The 19,401-nt window shown below is 40.3% G+C and overlaps 1 protein-coding gene across 1 annotated transcript in view; it reads right to left on the bottom strand.

Moving 5' to 3' along the window:
- FSHR (follicle stimulating hormone receptor) overlaps positions 1 to 19,401 on the bottom strand; it is a 165,903-nt gene that overhangs the window by 48,615 nt on the left and 97,887 nt on the right. Inside the window, exon 3 of the mRNA XM_035001598.1 lies at positions 1,206 to 1,280. Within this exon, the coding sequence (XP_034857489.1) occupies positions 1,206 to 1,280 (75 nt within the window). The remainder of the gene's footprint in view (positions 1 to 1,205; positions 1,281 to 19,401) is intronic.

Raw genomic sequence — 19,401 nt, 5'->3', positions numbered from 1 at the left:
AAAAAACAATTTCCCAAGTGTTTAATGATAAACAGAATATATTTTGGAAAAATAGGGACCAGATAGTCTACAGTCTCTTCTGGCCTTGACATTTTATGATTCTATGAATTAATTTATGGTAATTATAGGCTGGTATGAAACAAGTGCATCTGTATGAATATTGACAGGTGTGTAAAACTAGAATGTTAAAAGAGAAAGCAAATTGGGTTATAATAAGAACCAAAGATTGTTATGACATACTTATTCTATGCCAGTTGATGTGTTAGATCTAATTTATATTTATCTCCTTTATTCATCACAGTGATCCTGTGCCATGCACTTTTATTATTATTCTCATTTTACAGGTTAGAAAACTAAGTCTTGGAATGATTTTGTATCTTGGCCAAGGTTTCATCGTGATATATGGCATGGGCTAGTATTCAAGTGAGGATTGCTTATCTTTAACTACATTATGTGGGATTTATTTTGGACTTTGACTCTGGAATAGTTTTATTTTATTTTATTTTTTAAGATTTTATTTATTTATTTGAGAGAGACTGAGAGAGAGAGCACATGAGAGGGGGGAGGGTTGGGAGGGTCAGAGGGAGAAGCAGACTCCCTGCCGAGCAGGGAGCCCGATGCAGGACTTGATCCAGGGACTCCAGGATCATGACCTGAGCTGAAGGCAGTCGCTTAACCAACTGAGCCACCCAGGCGCCCCTGGAATAATTTTAAATGAGAAGATGAGATAGAGGTATCTTCAGTCACAGAACAAGGTTCTTGGGTCTATTGAAGAAAATCTGGGAGGGAGGGAGCAGGACAAGACTAGGCTCTGAGCTGGTACCTGGATCACCAGGCAGAGAGACACATGACAGTGCCTTTTGGGCTGACTTTGACATTTTAAAATGAAATTTTTTCTAAAAATTTTATTCATTTGAGACAGAGAGATAGAACGTGTGAGTGCATGAGCAGGGGGAGAGGCAGAGGGAAAGGGAGAAGCAGACTCCCTGCCGAGCAGGGAGTCTGATGTGGGGCTCAATCCCAGGACCCTGGGATCATGGCCTCAGCAGAAGGCAGATGCTTAACCCACTGAACCACCCAGGAACCCCTTAAAGTGAATTTCTAGAGATCCAAGGATTGAGCAGAGATAGGGCCTTCCAGGGATATACACAAAATTTAAGGCTACTGCCAACAATCATGAGCAAACCCCACAGGATCTTGCTTACATTTCATGTAATTTGGACAGGTTGGAGAACACATTTGCCTCTATCACTTCCAAGACTTCATTCTGTGAGATCTCTCTGCAAACAAACAAACAAAAAACAAAAAACCATATGATTCAAGTCAGTTCAGTTATACTCCACAGATGGATTTAGGGCTCAGCATAGAGCCTCCTGCCTACAATGATTCATGAGACACACACAACTCTATTCCTGCCCTCAAAGATGTAAGCTGTAATAATGAGACGAAGCTAACACATGAGATGCTAATACTTAGAGAACAATGAGAGAATAAGCCTAAGGTGATGGCTTAGTCAGTTTAGAGAATATTCAGTCTACAGATGTAACAACTGAAGCCCAGAAAGGGAAGGAGAATTGATTAAAGATATTTAGGGAATATACAGGATGAGAATAAACTTTAGGTTCCTTAGACTCTGCAGGGGTCAGCAAAGTTTTTCTACAGGGCTAGATGGTAACTATTTTTTGGCTTTGTGGGTCATTTGGTTTCCATCACAACTGCTCAGTTGATAATACAGTGCAAAAGTAGCCATAGATAACAAGTAAATGAATGAGCATGACTGCCTTCCAATAAAACTTTATTTATAAAAATATAGGGGTTATCCTATATAAGATCCTGTGGGGTTTGCAGGCTGGATTTGGTGCCATGGGCTCTAGTTCAGTAACCTTGCTCTAGATCATGGAGTCAAGTTCTTCTCTCTGCTAATCTAGCTTTGGGAGATGAGAACCTCAATTCAGTCTCTTTTAAAAGGAGTGTGGATTTAAATACCTTCCCCCTCCATATTATTAGCCAAGTAGGGGTTGTTACTGCAAGGCCTTCCGTCTTAATGTCTTGGCCTAAAATACCCAGAAAAGATCTTTCAGGTTTCAGGGTGTTTTTGTTGTTTTTTTGTTTTTTGTTTTTTTCCTGCTGGAGTAATTTGAGGGCAGTGGAGAGTGAAGTCCACTATGCCGAAGCCCAGAGCTTGAGAAGATAGAGGGTGGCTTAATCACTTAATGTTTATAAAGTGGCTCACAGATGAAACGTGCTATTATTAGGTCTCCAGAGGAAGGTTCATGCAGTTTTAATGCGGCAGCTGAGTGTCTCAGGAAATCTTATAGGCAGCATGCTTTCAAACTGGCTGAGGCAGAAGCAGAAGCACTGTCTGCTGGCCTGGGGTTTAGCTGAAGAGTTCTAGAAAGACTCTTGATCAGGGGAAAGCCTAATGGGCAGAGCAGGGAGGATGTTTTACAGGGGAGGTGTGATTATGATCAGTAGTCATCTCAGTGAGGGGGTGCTGGTGACATCTGGAGCTTGTCAACTCAGTGGTGGTGGGTCACTTCTCACAAGCGAGGAGACAGTTTGTGAGAGAAAAAAAGCCTTCTTATTCTATGATAGCATTTTTCATGACTCACTTGATAAACTTTAGTATTCATAATTTTTACAGTTGAACATAGATAAGGGTGGTGGTGGTGGTGTGTGTGTGTGAGTGAGTGATAGAACATGTTGGCTATTGGCCATTTATTTTGCTCCTCTGTCCTACAAGTGGAAGGAGTACTGGGAGGTACAGGAATGAGGAGGGGTAGGAAATGGGTGGTAGACCTAGAAAAAGAAGGTGTTAATTTGAACACTTAAAGGTATTGAGTGAAAAGTTGCACAGGGAAAGGTAGGTCATGGAGGAAGAACCAGATGAGAGGGCTTAAATCCAAATGGGGCCATATCTTCCAAAAATGATTTCCAGGTTCACTTACTGCTACCAGTAGGTTTGGTTCACCACTCATGGTAATTTCTCAGCCTAATATTGCCTAATAGGTAGACATTTCTCCTTTCCTGAATTCATGTGCTGAGAGTTCCCTTATCTGGATTTCCCCCCTCCACCCCTCCTTCCTTTCATCCTTTTGTCAAAGAGAACTACAAATTATTAGAATTAAATGCCAAAGAACACTTCAAAATTATTTCAGAAGGTAGTTCATATTTTATAGCCTCACCTTCAAATACAGGAGAGGGTGTTGGGGTTGTGTAGGGGGAGGGGGAGCCTTTGACTGGATGAGGGTTGAGGAGAGATGAACAATATGCAGCTAACTGGAAAAGCATATCACTGAGAAACTCAGGGATCTTGTTCTAGTCCAACCTAGTGCCATCTCTAGTTATTTCTCTTATCATTAATTACATATCTGTATTTACCAGCTACTCCATGTACATTCTCTCTAATCCTTTTGATATGCCTGTAAAGTATTTTGATCTCCATGTAAATAAACAACCCCACTTGTATGCAGAATCACCTCTGGATGATTGCAGGGTGGCAACACTTTTTTTTTTTTCTTATTTGAGTAAGAGACACAGCGAGAGAGGGAACACAAGCAGGGGCAGTGGGAGAGGGAGAAGCAGGCTTCCTGCTGAGCGAGGAGCCTGACATGGGGCCCTATCCCAGGACCCCGGGAGCATGACCTGAGCCGAAGGCAGACGCCCAACGACTGAGCCACCCAGGCGCCCCTGCAACACTTTCTTTTACACATCCTGCCTCCCAGGCCACCTTGGTCCCAGTATTTCCACTCCAGTATTTTAACTCAAGATAAATAAAAATGTATGCCCTCCCAAAGAGTTGTAGATAAATGTTCATTACAGCTTTATTTGTAATAGCCCCAAACTGGGGACAACCCAATGGATAAACTGGAATATCCATATGATGAAAATCTCATCAATAAAATGCAACAAACTGGATACAGCATGGCTGAATTTTTAAAAAATTATGTTGAATAAGAGAATGCATACTGTATAATTCCATTTATATAAGGTTCTAAAACAGGAAAAACTAAGATACAGTGACAGAAATCAGAGTAATTGTCACCTGGGGTCTGGGATGGATGTTGCTGACAGGAGGTGGGGGGAAACTTTCTGGGGTGATGGAAATGTTCTATATCAAGATTGGGGAAATAGTAACATGAGTGTACATGCTTGCCTAACTTGTTAAACTTTAAACTTAAAATGATGCATCTTGGGGTGTCTGGGTGGCTCAGTTGGTTAAGCATCTAACTTTGGCTCAGGTCATGATCTCAGGGTCCTGGGATTGAGCCCCACATCAGGCTGCTCATTCAGTGAGGAGTCTGCTTGTCCTTCTTCCTCTCCCTCTTTCCCCACTCATGCCCCTTCTCTCTCTCTCTCAAATAAATAAAATCTTTAAGAAATGGGTGCATCTATTTTATTGTGTATAGAACATAAATAAAGTTATTTGAAAGATGACTTTTATGCAAGGGAAAGAGAATAAACTTTGTGTTTCAAGAGCTCTGAATTAAGAGAATTAATAGAAGAATCTTGGTCGTGTTTTTTGCCCAGAGGTAGTGTTCAAATCCTAGTTCTATCCTGGTGATCCTAAGTAAGCATTCTTCCCCTCCTGGTCATCACTGCCCCCCATCTGTAAAGTGAATAGTTGGACTTTATCATAGTTTCTCAAATCTGACTGCATGTTGGAATCTTCTGGTGGACCTTAAAAAAAATTCCAAAGCCTGGATCCATACCAAAGAGTTGGATTTATTTAGTCTGGAGTGGGGCTCTGGTATTATTTTTTTCTCCCTTTAATTTTCCAAGCAATGGGCATACCCATATACAGGAAAGATGGAGAACTGCTGGACTAGATGATCATTAAGGTGCTTTTTAGATCTATGAATTTTGTTTTAAAGTTTGCTTCAGGAGCAAGAAGGGCCAATTTTCCCTTGGTTACTGAGACAATAAATTAGACAAATAAGGTTCTTGGAGCACAAGATAATGAGAGATAATGAGGCAAAATAGTAGCAAGATAAACCAGAGATCTAACATGGAAGCAGGAGTAAAACAGAAAAGGCACTAGTTAGGTTTAATTTTTCATAAGTAAAAACATTTAAACAAAAAGTCGCAACATTTCAGATGTTAAATGTGTAGCAAGAGCTGTTGTGGAAAGTATGTAAGAACACTTTAGTATCGATAATTGACAGTATTTTTGATTATGCATAGCTTCCCTTCATTTTTAGTGTACCTGTAAACTGGAGTTAGTGGTGCCAATACTCTCCAGAGAGGTTTAACAAAGGTTACCTGACTTGACTAAGATAATACTCAGTGGTGAGGATCATTAAATTGGTCTTTGAAGGGAGGATGTAGAATCTTTGCATCCAAACAACTTAGATAATTAAGAAACCATCCTTTGTCTCAATAACTTCAGTTAAGAATTTTCTTTGCAATTGTGACAAATCATTGCAATTGGCACAATTCCCGCTGTGATGGCGTTTTCTTAGAGGCAACAGGTAAAAGGTTTGTGAGGAGAGGAGAGCTCTAGGGATGTGATAGATTAGCTGTTCTAAGTGTGATCTTGTGGTCTATATGGTCAAAAGTATTTTCATAATCTAAAATAGAACTTCTTCCCTCTCATTGCTTGAGGATATAGTGGAGTCTAGGGGTTACTCAATGTGTAATATGGCAACAGCTGTAATGGAGAAGCAGAGATGAGATTCCATCTATCTTCTATTAAGCCAGATGCTGAAAATTTTTGCAAATATGTAAAACCATGGTACTCTACACACTAATTTTTTTGAAAAGACAGTTATTTTGCATAACAATTATTATTTATGTTAGCCTGTAGAGATTTATTGTTTTAAAATGGACTGACAAAATGTTTCCCAGTTTTAACTTCTAGTATGGTAAATGTTGGTAGCTATAACCCACATAAACCCAATCTCTTTGGTGTCTTAAATAACTATTAAGAATGTAAAGGAATTCTGAGATCAGAAAGTTTGGGAAATGTTCAATGTAGACATTGAATGACACTCTTATTGGGTGAGAGATCCTGACTCTGTGGAAAGCTTATTTCCAGAGATGAGGCTCTACTCATCTTCTAGGATAGTGCTTCTCAATTGTTCATGCACAGATGAATCACCTGGGAATCTTGTTCAAATGCTTCTCCATGGGAAGATCTTGAGTGGGGCTGGAGGTTCGGCATTTCTAATACCTCAGGTGATGGGGATAGTGTGCTGGTTTTGACTGCAAGGCTCTTTAGAAGAATGGTTCTAACACCCCACCAGACCTTTCTCCACATCACACACATGGTTGGATATGAAAAACATGATAGAGGAGTTCAATTAAATTAAACCAAGGGGAGTGAGGCACTTGATTTTAAAAACTCTGTATCTCTGTTGGAAAGCCTCCTCTTTTTTTCTCATTGAAATTTTCCTACCTTCTAGTTCTCACAAGACTTATTTGATTGTTCCCTTAAAGGAATTACATTTTTTTTTTTTTGCCATTGCTCTTTTTTTGATGGGGGGTGTGCGGTCATTGTCTAATTCCCCAACTTGACTTTGAATTCCTGATGGTATCTTATTCATCTATCTTTGTATCTTTGGCATCTAGTGGTAAGTTGGCATGTAATAGATACTCAGTAAATGTTTAGTGGATGGATGAGTAGATGGAGGAAGAGTAGTCTTCGGGTCCAGAAATGGCATCTGCAAAACTACAAAGGAGATGACACTTGTCTTCAGTGTTTTTCACCCCTTTTCTGTAGGCAGCATGCCCAAATTTCAGCCAAGGCTAGCTTGTCTGTGAGTTAGGCTTTTGTCCTATGGAGTTTCACATTTAATACACAGCATATAAGGATCACATACATATATTTGGTCTGTTGTACTAATAGTTTCTGGATGCCTTTAGCTCTATTTCTCTGGGTCACAGCATTTCCCACCTCCCTGTGGCTCCGAGAGGGAAGTCTTTGACAAAACACCCATGGAGGAGGAAATAGCAGAGATGACTGGTTTGATTCTATGATTGGGGATTAGAGAAGATGATTCTTAAGGTCTCTTCTGTGCATGAAATTCCATGTTTCCTCAAAGGAAAGGGAGATGCGCTTGCATGAGATACTGGAGGTTTTCAGAGCATTGTCTCTGCAGTGAGTTTCCAAGCCACAAATTCTACTCCAGATGTGCATTCTTCTGGTCAGTGGAGTGGTATTTATATACAGGTACACTTGATGGAAGGGGGTGGGGTGTTCAGTAGGAGGGACTTTAGGGAATGAATGAGCATGTAGAATTCAGCCAGGTCTAGCATAAAACTTCAAACTATCATAGAGGGGTACTAATTTGTCCACCATTTCGCCTGATACTTATTTGCTAAATGCTGAGACTGTTTGATTCAGAGCAGAGGTGCTATGGGTTTACAGGATAAGGAATAACTAAAAAACTGTCACCAGAAGTTAAAGGTCTCACTAGAATGTCAATGACATCTACGAATTGGGATGGAATAAGAAATTAAATACTGGTGGAAATGAATTTGCTGTTGTTTTCTCTCCCCCCAACATAGGAAATATTCTCCAACTGGGTCTGCCTCCTCTTTTCCCTCCTCCCTTGACTTTCCACAGAGCATTTTCCCCTAATATATCCAAATACCCCTCCCTAACTCGGCACATTAGGGGATTCAATTGCATTAAAGTATTTTTAATATTCACTATATCAAATTTCTTTTGTTTTTAATAACCTCAGGCTAAATTGATTGTTTTCCTTCCTTGAGTCCCCGTGGTCTGGGATCCCCACATACATCCTCTGTTGTAGCCCTCACATACTGTATTGAATTTGCACTCTGGTTTGTCTCCTTCACTAGGCAAAGAGGACAGTGACATTGCGTTTTATCTTAGTATTCCTGTTACCAGCCAAATGTTTGATGAATGGATGAATTACCTTTGAAAGATTATAAAAGATTTTTCTACCTTGGCTCTTGCACAAGAAAGCTGTGTTCTTGAAAACTTGCAGTAAACAGAGTATTTACAAATCAAATTGTGTATTAGCACAGGAAGGAATCTTCTTGTTTAGCAGAATCTTGGAGTGAATATTTAAAGGAGTTAAGAACGAATTCAACAAATGTTCAACAGATTTTGATTAAGCAGCCTTTGTGTTTAAGGCACTAGGCTGGGTGCTGGGGATCTAAAAGATGAATAAAATTGGTCTTAGGTTTTAGCAATCATCTCTAAGTTAGTATTCTAGGCTTTCTTTTAACTGGTGCTATCTTTATTTGTTGGGCTACATCTGAGTTAAAGGAAAAAAGAAAAAGGATGGTTGGTATGTTGTATTTGAATATAGCTGCAGATGTATGAAGAATATGCTTTTACATATAGTACATATATTATAATTTTATTACATATTAAATGTCAAACATGCTTATAATATACATAACACGCATTATACACACACACACACACACACACACAATGTGATTTTCTGTATTTCTATCCTATGTCTACTCCCCAAATTCTTCTGGAAATGTGCTATATAATTTTAAAAAATACATAACAGGTCAGGTGAAAATTCCAGTGAAAATGCCTTTCAGAAAATTTCGTAATGGTTTCCAAACACGTACTTAACTCTCTCATTTAGAATTCTCTTAAGGTCAGATCCAGAGGCTAAAACAGAGACCTGAGTTTGAATCCTGCCTCCATTTTTTACTAGCTGTGTAACTGGGGGCAAGTTAGGGAGTCTCACTGAGCTTCAGTTTCCTTGTCTATAAAATGGAATAATGACTACCTCGCAGGGTTGTCAAAGGGTCTAAATGAGATGGTATGTGTGAAAGCACAATGTTCATCACATGGTAAATACCAGATATCACCATGCGTGCCAGACCGCCTGCCCTCTTCTGGAGTTTAGGACTGAATTCCTCTGTAGCTGGGAGACACTGAGCAGGCCAACCACTGTACTGGGAAAATGGTGTTAGCAAAGGTCCTAGGAATAGTTCTCTCAACCCCATCTACAGATTAGATTCTTAAACTAGGCAATATATAGCATTGCCCTAACCTCCATTCTGAGTTTTTCCCACAGAGACCCACTGCTGGTCTAATGACCATCAAAGAGTGGGCAGTGCATAAAGGTGCCCCAATAAGGATGTCTCTGTCAATGAAGGCATAACCTAAAAAGGATATTTTTCCCTTTAGGACAGGGTCAATACAGAGTGGGACTTGGAGTCATTGTGTGGTAAGGCCATTGCCAAAGGGCTCCTCTTCCCTCCTCAGTGGCAGCAGGTAGATGCCTTCCTTTTCTGAGATGTCACATCTGCTTCCTCCTCCTGGGTTAGGTGAGTCTTTGCTAAAGATGCTGTAAATAAGGCCCCAAAATGAGATTGATAAAAGAACCCTCTATGACTCAATCGGAGACAATTGAATACAACTCATTTTCAAATACATCAACAGCAAACGATTTTGTCCATTTTTAGTTTTGTCTTAATTTAAAACATTGAGTAATTATATTTTGAAGTAATGTATTTCCCTCATTTCCCACAGCAGATGAGGAAAAAAGACTAAAAATCAGTCATAATAGCTAACATTTATTATGCTCTTATTTGCCAATTTTTCTGTGCTTCATACTTATTAAATTGCTTAATCATCATAACAACCCTATGAGGGTTGTATCACTCTTATTCCTTTTACAGAAGAGGAAAAAGAGGCATATAGAGGGTAAGTAATTTCCCCAATTACCATAGAGCCAGTAAGTAAAGTCGATCTTGGATATGATCATGGGGCCTCAAAAAGATGGCAGAAATCAGGTAGGCCATATTTACAGTGAGTTGGAAAACTATTTCCACTTCAGAAAATCCTGTTAGAGTAGAAATCCTTTTGGAAGTGATATGCCTATAAAACAACTAAATACCACCCCATTCCTCCATGCTGCATTGTACTGGAGTTCTGGCAAGGCAATATGTCAACGTGCAAAATCACCTTTCACAGATAAAGTCTCAAGCAGTGACTCATATGATAAGTGCTTTTTTAGTACATTCTCTATGCAAGTGTAGAGCATGTAAGAGCACATAAAAAGAAAGAACTGTCTCCCAAGAATTAGCAGTTTTGTTGGACGGAAGCAACATGCATGAGATGTTGTGAGTGCAAAAGTGCAATAGAATAGAAGTGGAGGAAAGTGTGGGAGGGATGCCCAACATAGAGCAAGCAGAGCAGGTTACAGAGTAAGGATTCAATACATTTAATTCTTTGTTCTCATATACCATATTTTCTCTCTCATGCCCTCTCAATGTCAGCATTTATGAAGCTCCATCTTTGTATTTGTCAAGCTTTCCCTGTTAGAACCTCTCTGTTGATGCTTCACATGTTATTGGGACATATTTCTCTCTTAGACCAGAGTCCATGTATGCAACTACCAAAGCCATATTATACTACATGTTCTGTGAACACTTCATGGACAACTAGTTTAGAGCAGGTTTACTATTTCCTCCCCCAACTCTCCTCCCTTCCCCATTTAATTAGTCCAGCCAACAGTTCTGTCATCCCTATTGGTTCACTAGACCAATGCAAACTGGGGTCACCTCTAACTCCTCTTCAACATTTAACAGATCCTAAGTCTTCTCAATTACTTGTTTTCAGTGTTTCTTGCAAAAGTTTTCATTCCCTACCATCATTATTGTAATTATGGCTCTTTGCAATTTTAGCTAGAGCTTTAGTTATTAACAGTCATGTGATGACTCGGGGAGTTTGATGTGGGTCATGAGTCCTCTTTTTTCAAACAATTAAGTGTCTCAGTGATTTGCTTAAAATTTTGGGGTAAATCCAAGGTTATGTATATAATATGCAAGAAAATATAAAAGGAGTGGGTAGTGGACACAAAGGTAGAGTAAAAAGTGATGCCCTAGGAGTTCATCTCTACCCAAATTTAGGAGGGTAGCTAGTACTTAGGCCTGGGAGCCATGAGGATTGTTGTTTGGAAAAGCAAATGGAATTAAGAGGATGATAAAAAGAGAAGGAAGGAGAAAGAGCAGGAGGGAAAGGGAAAGAGATTTTCTAGAGGTAGAATGATAATGGAGTTAGAAGTTAAAAAAGTAGACAGTTTCTTTATTACTCTGTATGCCTGTTGGAAATTGTTTAAACAGGAATTTATGGAGTTCTAGGTGATGGAAGACAAGGGGTTGGGAATGTATAAGGGAGTGGAGACTGTGTGTAGAGAAGAAAGGGAAGGGATGTTGATTGGGTCACTTGGCTTCCGTGTAGTTTGCCAGCTTCAGCAGAGGCCAAAGAAAGGGAAATGGGAAGGTAGGTGGTGCTTCTGACACACACGCCATGATAAATTATCTGTAGGATTGGAGCACGTGGAAGTTTGAGCTGTGTAACTCCAGGCTGCAGCAATAATAATGACAATGATAATAATTAACCTTTTTTACACACTTGTTGTATCGCAGGCATAGTGTGAAATGCTCTACATTGGTAATCTCACTAATGATCTTGTTTTATTAAGGTTCGGCTGCCTTTTATTTGTCTTACCTCACATACACATATGACTGTATGTGAACACATACCTGGAAGACAAACAGACCTGAACTAAAATTCTACCTTTATCTTAAATAAGTCAGCTAACCCTCATAAGACTTATTTAATCCAGTGGGGATCATTATAACTACCTCTTAGGGTTTTTATGAGAATTATGGATATAACACATGGCATGAAGAGATTTCTAGCTGTCTATCAAAATCTGTTTTTCCTCTCTTATCTTTGGGTACATAGCTAGACTACATTTTCTGGCCAATTTTGCTGTTAGGCATCATCTTGTGAGGAGGAGACTCCTCCCATGGAATGTGAGCAGAAGTGTTGTGTGCGACCTTAGGCCTGGCCCATAGCCCCTCATGTATGTTCCTCCATGTTCTGTCTCCTTTCTATCCAACTTGGCTGGAGATGTCCAGGGCAAACTTGGAAGCCATGATTAAAGATGGTGAAGCTGCTGTTGCCCTGGCATCCTAAATAAAGTGTGATGTGACTACTGGGTGACAAAGAAACTTAGTTTTAAAGTCCCTGACATTTTGGAATTTGCTGTTGCCATCTATCCATTCTAATACCTAAGACTCTAGTATCCTGAATGGTATCTAGTATTTGCCCAACAAATCTCCTCCCATCAGGGCACATGTGAGTTTTGCATCTACCATCTGGTGAAAAATGGGTGTATATACACTAAGTGTTTAAATTTTTGTTGGCCTTTCAATTAGGAGTCAGGTAGGAGTGTTGCTGGGCTACATTGGAAGAAGACAGACAACCAAAAAAATTCCCCTCGAAACTAAGCGTCTATTTGACCTCATTTACTAGAGAACTCTTTTAAACTTAGTGATACAGTATTTACTACCTGTGATGGAGTTGTGTGGCCTCTTGCTGTGAACACACCAGAGGGCTGCTCCTTCCTGAATTATGGGCCCTTGGTTTTTTCTTTTTCAATTATGTCATGAAAGAATACACACCAGCATGCCAGAAAGAACAACTTTTTCACAATGGGGACTACTAAATCCATTAGCACACAGACCCAGGGAGGGGTGTTCAGATTAAGAAATTTGAACCTCTAGCTCTCTGAACTACAGCAATGTGGAGCTGCATGAGGCAGGGTCTCTTGAGTGGGTAAGAGGAAGTCCTTCCTCACTTTGGCAAATCACTGGAGCTCTCTGAGATCCATTTCCTGCAGTAAGATGTTGGTAAGTTCCTCTGTACCTCAGTATATTTCATACTTGATTCTTTGTAGTTGGGCAGGCTATTGAAGATCAAATGAATAATGTATGTCATACAGAAGAAAAAAACTGCATAGTGTTATGCAAAGGTTATACTGCTTACCATTATTTTTATTACTTTACTGGAGTCAGGAGACCTAGGTTCTAGTCTTGACTCTGCCACTAATTAACCACTCTGCTTGAGTCAAATCAGTTACCTTCTCTGGGCCTTTGTTCCTCATCTATAAAATAACACTGTTGATCCAGATGATCTCGTGGGTCCTTTCTAGCCCTAGAATTCAGTGATTTTAATTATTTCTGTGATTCTGTTATTAAAAGGCAGCCAGCCACATCGTCAGCAGTCCTGCATGACAGCCAGCTTCTGTTTCTAACAAGCTGGGGTGAAGGGCTCCATGGAGCATCCTTCTTAAGGTACTGCATCTGTTTCCTTGGGAGCAGCTCTGTGAGATAGTCAGCAAGGGCCATTCTTCCTGAGCCCTGGACAAGGGAAGAGGTACCCCTAGTCCGAGCCATTATTCTCCTGAAGACAGTGCTTGTTTTATTGTCAGCTTAAAGAGGGCTCCATTGATCCCCCTGTAAGTCAGTGTTGAATTCCTCCTTGTCATATATCTTGAGCCTCTTTACCAAGAGAAACACCAAGTATGTGTGTGTGTGTGTGTGTGTGTGGCAATTATTGCAGGCTTTCCTGTACACTTCTGTCACCCCACAACACCTCAAAAGCTTCCTTAATAATTATCTCTGGGGATCTATTATGCCTTTTTTTGCACCCTTCCCAGCCCCATAACATAATCTGCCCTTCCCCAAATGGCTTTCAATCTCCTTCCAGTCTCTGTTTTCACTCTGTAATTCATAATTACTCTCCCTTTTATGCCCCACCATTTTCCACCTCATTAACTCTTATTCTTGGCATAAAAGTGCCTCTTTTATGGGCTGCAGTGAAGGAATAAGAAGAAGCTCACATTTGGCCACTTCTGAATTTGAGTTGGATTGATTCTTATTTTCCTCTTTGGCATGCATGAGTGTAGCATCCTCATAAGCATCCTAGGTGGAAAACTGATACCATCCTGCCCTTTGCTACATTTTCTGTATTTTTTTGAATTCAGAAATTCAGGGGCCATTTTTACTGACTACATATTTCATTGATTTTATGTCAATTTCTGAGCAGATTTCTCCATCTCACATCAAATGGTAGTCAAAAGCCCTACTCTTAGGCTACCTTTGCCTCACATTGGTACTGAACGTGTCCCTATTTTTATAGCAAAGACACCTGTATGGTCAGGAAAAAGGAAGTAAGTCTTGAAAGAGATTCTATGTTATGAGACTTTCTCACTGCCTGGAGAAAAATGCCATTGTTTTAGAAAGTGAGGAGGATGGGGGGATGGAGTTAGCCTGGCGATGGGTATTAAAGAGGGCATGTATCGAATGGAGCACTGGGTGTTATACGCAAACAATGAATCATGGAACACTACATCAAAAACTAATGATGTAATGTATGGTGATTAACATAACATAATAAAATTAAAAAAAAAAAGTGAGGAGGAGAGTGGACTGTCTTTCAACATGAGTCTGATTTAGCCGGTTAAGGACACCCAAAATTTTGGGAATCATCAGTCCAGTTCAGTAGATATTTAGGCCTTTTCTATGCCCTGGAAACCTTTGTTTAAACAAAAGCTTAGAGAGAGGCAAAACAAATAATGGTGGGATTATTCCTCTTGAAGTGTAGGGTGTTGGCTGTGGGGCAGAAGAAAAGAATCCATATATCCTTCCTCCCTTTAGCAGCTTCTGGTGGGGGGAACTTCTGTACTCCTATGCATGTGTGTAATTTGTGAAATGCACATTTGTCCTTTACTAATATAATTTCAAGTAACAAAGATCTTGTTGGGAAGACCTTTTTTAGGGTATGTTTTTTGCTTTGTAACACGCCTGAAAGGAGAATTTCAGAGTATCAGCAAAGGAAGGAAGGCCCTTGAGTAGTTATCTTCTAGATTTACTAGATTTTCATGTCCTACACATGCATCTTCTCCTTTTTTCCTCAAACGGATAGAGTAACAAATGAACAAGAAGCTGTATTTACATGGGTAATTAATAACTGAACTGGTCTAGGTGAAGATGTTCTTCATGATGATAGGAGTGCATTTTTATTCATCCACTTAAGCTTTTTGCTGGGACTGTAGAAACTGAGTCAAGGCTAACCAGGGAAAGGGGATATCTATGTTAGGAACCAGGCAACAGAGCTGGTATTGTAGACCCATACAAGTACTCATAGACTCATCCAAGCTGGGTGAAGCTGGCAAAGTTACTTAAATTCTCTGAGCCTCAGTTTCTTTATATCTGAAATGAGGACAATAGTATTTACCTTGCAGAACTTTGTGAGGCTTAAATACTAAATAATTACATGTTAAGTACCTAAAGCTTAGTAAGTGTTAAAGAAATGGTATTTATTATTATTTTGCTCTGGAGTCTAGTTTAGTGACTATAAATTCCTTGAGGTCAAGGGCTTTGTTATATTTATAATTTGTCACCTCTACACCCAGCCAGCACTCCACAAATGTGTGCTGATTGGACAGATGACATCTGCAAGACTTGAGATCCTTTGTCTTACACTGATTAAAGTAAACTTTACCCCTCACACCTAAGTATCAGAGCAGGAAGGAAACTCACCAATTTTCAGGGCAACCTTTATAGTTTTCTCTAAGGAAGACTTCTCTAATCCTTGGAATTAAGACATTTGCTTTCCTCTGAGATTCCCTAGCACACTCCTTGTGTCTTTATCAGAGTATTTTATCATTGTTGGACTTGTAGTTCTGCTGGCTGTGCTTCTGTCTGTAGGCTCCCAAGGGCTGGATCTGTGGCCACTGTCACACTCTCAATAGTACTGAACCTATTGAGCTGAAGGGAATAGGCATTAACAATGCTTTAGTATTTTTGGCATCAAATCTCAAATTCCTCTGCAGTTGTCTTCTTCAGACATATTCAAGAGAGTACAATTTCTGCCTTCAAGGAGCTTCTAATCTAATAGGAAACTGTAATGTCTTCAGTGCAACTGATTGCAGGGCTTCCTGTTGAAGAAGTGACTGTTGACTGAGTAAAGTAGTAAAAGAAGCAAAAGCTGTTATCTTGTTTAGGAGGGAAGAATGAGAAAGTACAGAAAGGTTCAGTGATTTACCTAAGGCCATACACCAAGTTAGAGGAGTAGAACCTGGGACTGCCTACTCCCATCTGATGTTCTTTTAAGCTCACAATGTGGTATTTTTGTGCTAATGATCTCAAACCTCATGTTTAGCTATGAATAGTCACCTCCTTCCTGCTCGTCCAGGATACTTTTTCCCCCCCTAAAAATATAAATATTTGGAGAAAAGGAAAAACATTCTGACCAAATGTACTTTTGGTGGAAATTCTAGGACCAATTTATTACATCTAATCCTGTTCTGGATTTCAGAATTCACTTGAATGTATTAGTTGCACAATTTGTATATATTTTCCTCTTTCACCAACCACAAGCAATTTCCCCCTTTTTAGGATCATTATGTCTTTAAATGTAAGACATAAGACACAAGAATTACCATTAGCAACTTGCTTTTCAATTAGACTGCAATTGCTGACAATCAATATGATCAGACAAGGTCAGTGACAGAATATGCTCCATAGTATTTAAAGAGAATTGGGAGGTGCAGGGACAATGAAGAAATGAGAAAATTATTGGAAAATCTCTCCCTAGAGTTGAGAGTGAGTCCTTTATTGCTTGCTGCTTCTGTAACCTAAAGAGATGTCTTATAGTAGCAACAGTTTATAATCTGCCAACAAGAACTGGGGAGCGAAGGCAACGAGATGTTCACTTGTGTTTTTTTCTTTCTTCTAGTTCCCAAAACTTAAAAGAACTAAAGACTGAAAATCACCAACTTGAAAGGGAGGATAAAGAGTAGCTGAAGGGGGTTGTTAACAAAGAGGCAAACACAGGGGAGCTCTTTTCAGTGCAGTTAGGGAATGAAGATATTTGAGAGGAAATGGTATGGTCCACAACCAAGTTTGCCTAGTGGCTCATGGGAGCAGAGCTAGGCTCCAGGCATCATAGGAAGTATAGTTGGCCTTGCACCTTGCATCATCTGGACCTGTGTCAGTGACTTCCTCTCTCTCCTGCTCCCTGTATTAGTCTGTGCTTTAAAGAAGAAACACTCATTCACACCAAAGTGTCTCTGAAAACTGATGACAGTCTTGATTGAGGGGGAGGGCATTACATTTTAGCAGGGAGCAAAAATGTAACCAGAGTCAAGATGAACACTGGGGACAATGGAGCACATAGTGGAAGTATTTTGGGCACAGTGGAACACATAGCTCAAGTAATTTTAGGCACAATGGAGCACATAGCTGAAGTAATTTTAGGCACAATGGAGCACATAGCTGAAGTACTTTTGGAGGCTTTGGGCCTTTCTGGATCCCCTTAAATCAGATTTGTGACTTACCATGACTTCATAGAAGGGTGGTTAAAAATGAGCTCCGGGTCCTGACCCAGTCAAGGAAAAGATGAAACGAGGTCCTTTTTCTAGTGGCCAAATTGTAGATGCAGCTCAAACACAAGGCAACATCGTGGAAAGCAAACATAAAGTCATACTCTCTGGGAGCTTTTGTGTTGAGGAGACAAGACCCAAAGTCCAGAGTGCTCAAATATTTAATGTCCATGAGCAGACTTGGACTAACTCTCTGCCTGACACTCCCTTTCCCCCTCCACTGCCCCTTCTTTTCTGCCTGAGAACTGAATGGGAGGAAGCCAGTTCTAAGATGGGAGAGGATGCAAGCAGGGGCCCCTGAGAGCTGGCAAGATGAGGCCTCATGTTTTCAGACTATTAGAGCATCGCCTGATGCCAACAAGATCCTGAGTATTTAAGGAGAGCTGACCCATTAAACCTGTGGTTAGCATCCCCAAATATGTCTCCTACAACAAAAAGTCTCCGTGGCCCTTGAGACATCTTTATTTTTTTTAAAGATGTATTTATTTATTTATTTTAAAGATTTTATTTATTTGACAGAGAGACACATAGGGAGAGAGCGAGCACAAGTGGGGGAGGAGCAGAGGGAGAGGGAGAAGCAGGCTCCCCGCTGTGCAAGGAGCCCGACATGGGGCTCGATCCCAGGACCCCGGGATCATGACCTGAGCTGAAGGCAGATGCTTAACGACCAAGCCACCCAGGCTTCTCTGTATTTACTTATTTTTAGAGAGTGTGGCGGGGGATGGGTTGTGGGGGGAGAGGGTGAGGGAGAGAGAGAGAATATCAAGCAGACTCCCCACTGAGCCAGGAGCCTGACATGGGGCTCAATCTCATGATGCTGAGATCAAGAACTGAGCCAAAACCAAGAGTCAGACACTTAACAAATTGAGCCATGCAGGTGCCCCTTGAGACATCTTTAGAACAAAACAGCTGGTATCTAATTTCAGGTTCCCACTTTGTTACAGTGATGTGACCTGGGACAGATTCCTTACAAATCTTTTTTTTTTTTTTTTTTTTTAAGATTTTATTTATTTGAGAGAGAGAGAATGAGAGACAGAGAGCATGAGAGGGAGGAGGGTCAGAGGGAGAAGCAGACTCCCTGCCAAGCAGGGAGCCCGATGCGGGACTCAATCCCGGGACTCCAGGATCATGACCTGAGCCGAAGGCAGTCGCTTAACCAACTGAGCCACCCAGGCGCCCTCCTTACAAATCTTATGTGTGAAGTGAGTAAACAATTCTCTCATCTATTTCATATCACCAAAATAAAAATTAAGTGATATCAGTGAAAGCATTTGTTAAACAGTAAAGCATTAAACACATAACCGTGTTTTTGAAATGATTAGAATGATTATCACTACTGTTATTACTAATTTTTCCTTTGAGGATACCCCCACTCCCTGTTTCATCCTGTATTCTTTTTCCTCCTTTCCATTATGATTTTTCTCCTTAGTGTTAGAGATAAAATTCATAACCAACTTGATAAACTGACCCCCAAGCTATTACTATACACCCAGCATTTCTCTCCCCTGGAGAAATAGAGGGTAACATTTAACTTATAACATGGTGCTGGGAGGTAGAATTTAGGCATGGGGGATGAATGTGAGAAGCTGTATTAATTTAAAATTCTATTTTGTGGGGATGACCCCCTCCAGTGCCCCTCCCCTAAAACTGCTGGTGGGGTACTTCTTTTACTTATAGAGGTAGCTATTCACTGTGATATTCCACATGTTTTCAATGTCTTCAAGCATTAATGCTGGTCTTTATAGGCTTTATATTTTATACAAAGCATTTTTCTTTTAGAACATGGGGTGGCTGTATTAAAGATAAACTGTGTTCTCATATGCTGCTGGAAAGACAAATCACAGGATTATAGGAGAGGGGAGAGGGCAGAAATACTAACGGTGTCCTAAGGAGTTTCTTGTATGCAACTTGCTCCTGTTGGCATAGTCTTCTTAAGGGCTTTCTTTGATTTCACACTGCCTTTCATTTTCAAAGGGTATTTACCAGTGACAGAAGGGACCAAGGACAAGGAGCACTTTATATACATTAACATCATGCCCATCCAAGGTGCAAAGCTGTGGGGTGTAACTCCTTGGGAGTATCACTAGGAAAGCATTTTGGATCATAAGGAACTTTGTAGTGATGCCTATGTTGGCTTTAACCACCCCTTTACCCCACCTATCCCAAGTGGGATTTAAGACCGTGAATTTACCCTGATTCCTAGTCCTCTATCAAAACT

The sequence above is a fragment of the Mirounga leonina genome, unplaced genomic scaffold, assembly GCF_011800145.1.
Source record: "Mirounga leonina isolate KUSES-001 unplaced genomic scaffold, KU_Mleo_1.0 Mir_125, whole genome shotgun sequence".
Lineage (NCBI taxonomy): Eukaryota > Metazoa > Chordata > Mammalia > Carnivora > Phocidae > Mirounga > Mirounga leonina.
Note: the sequence above shows the minus strand (reverse complement) of the source record. Positions and strands in the feature narration are given on the sequence as shown.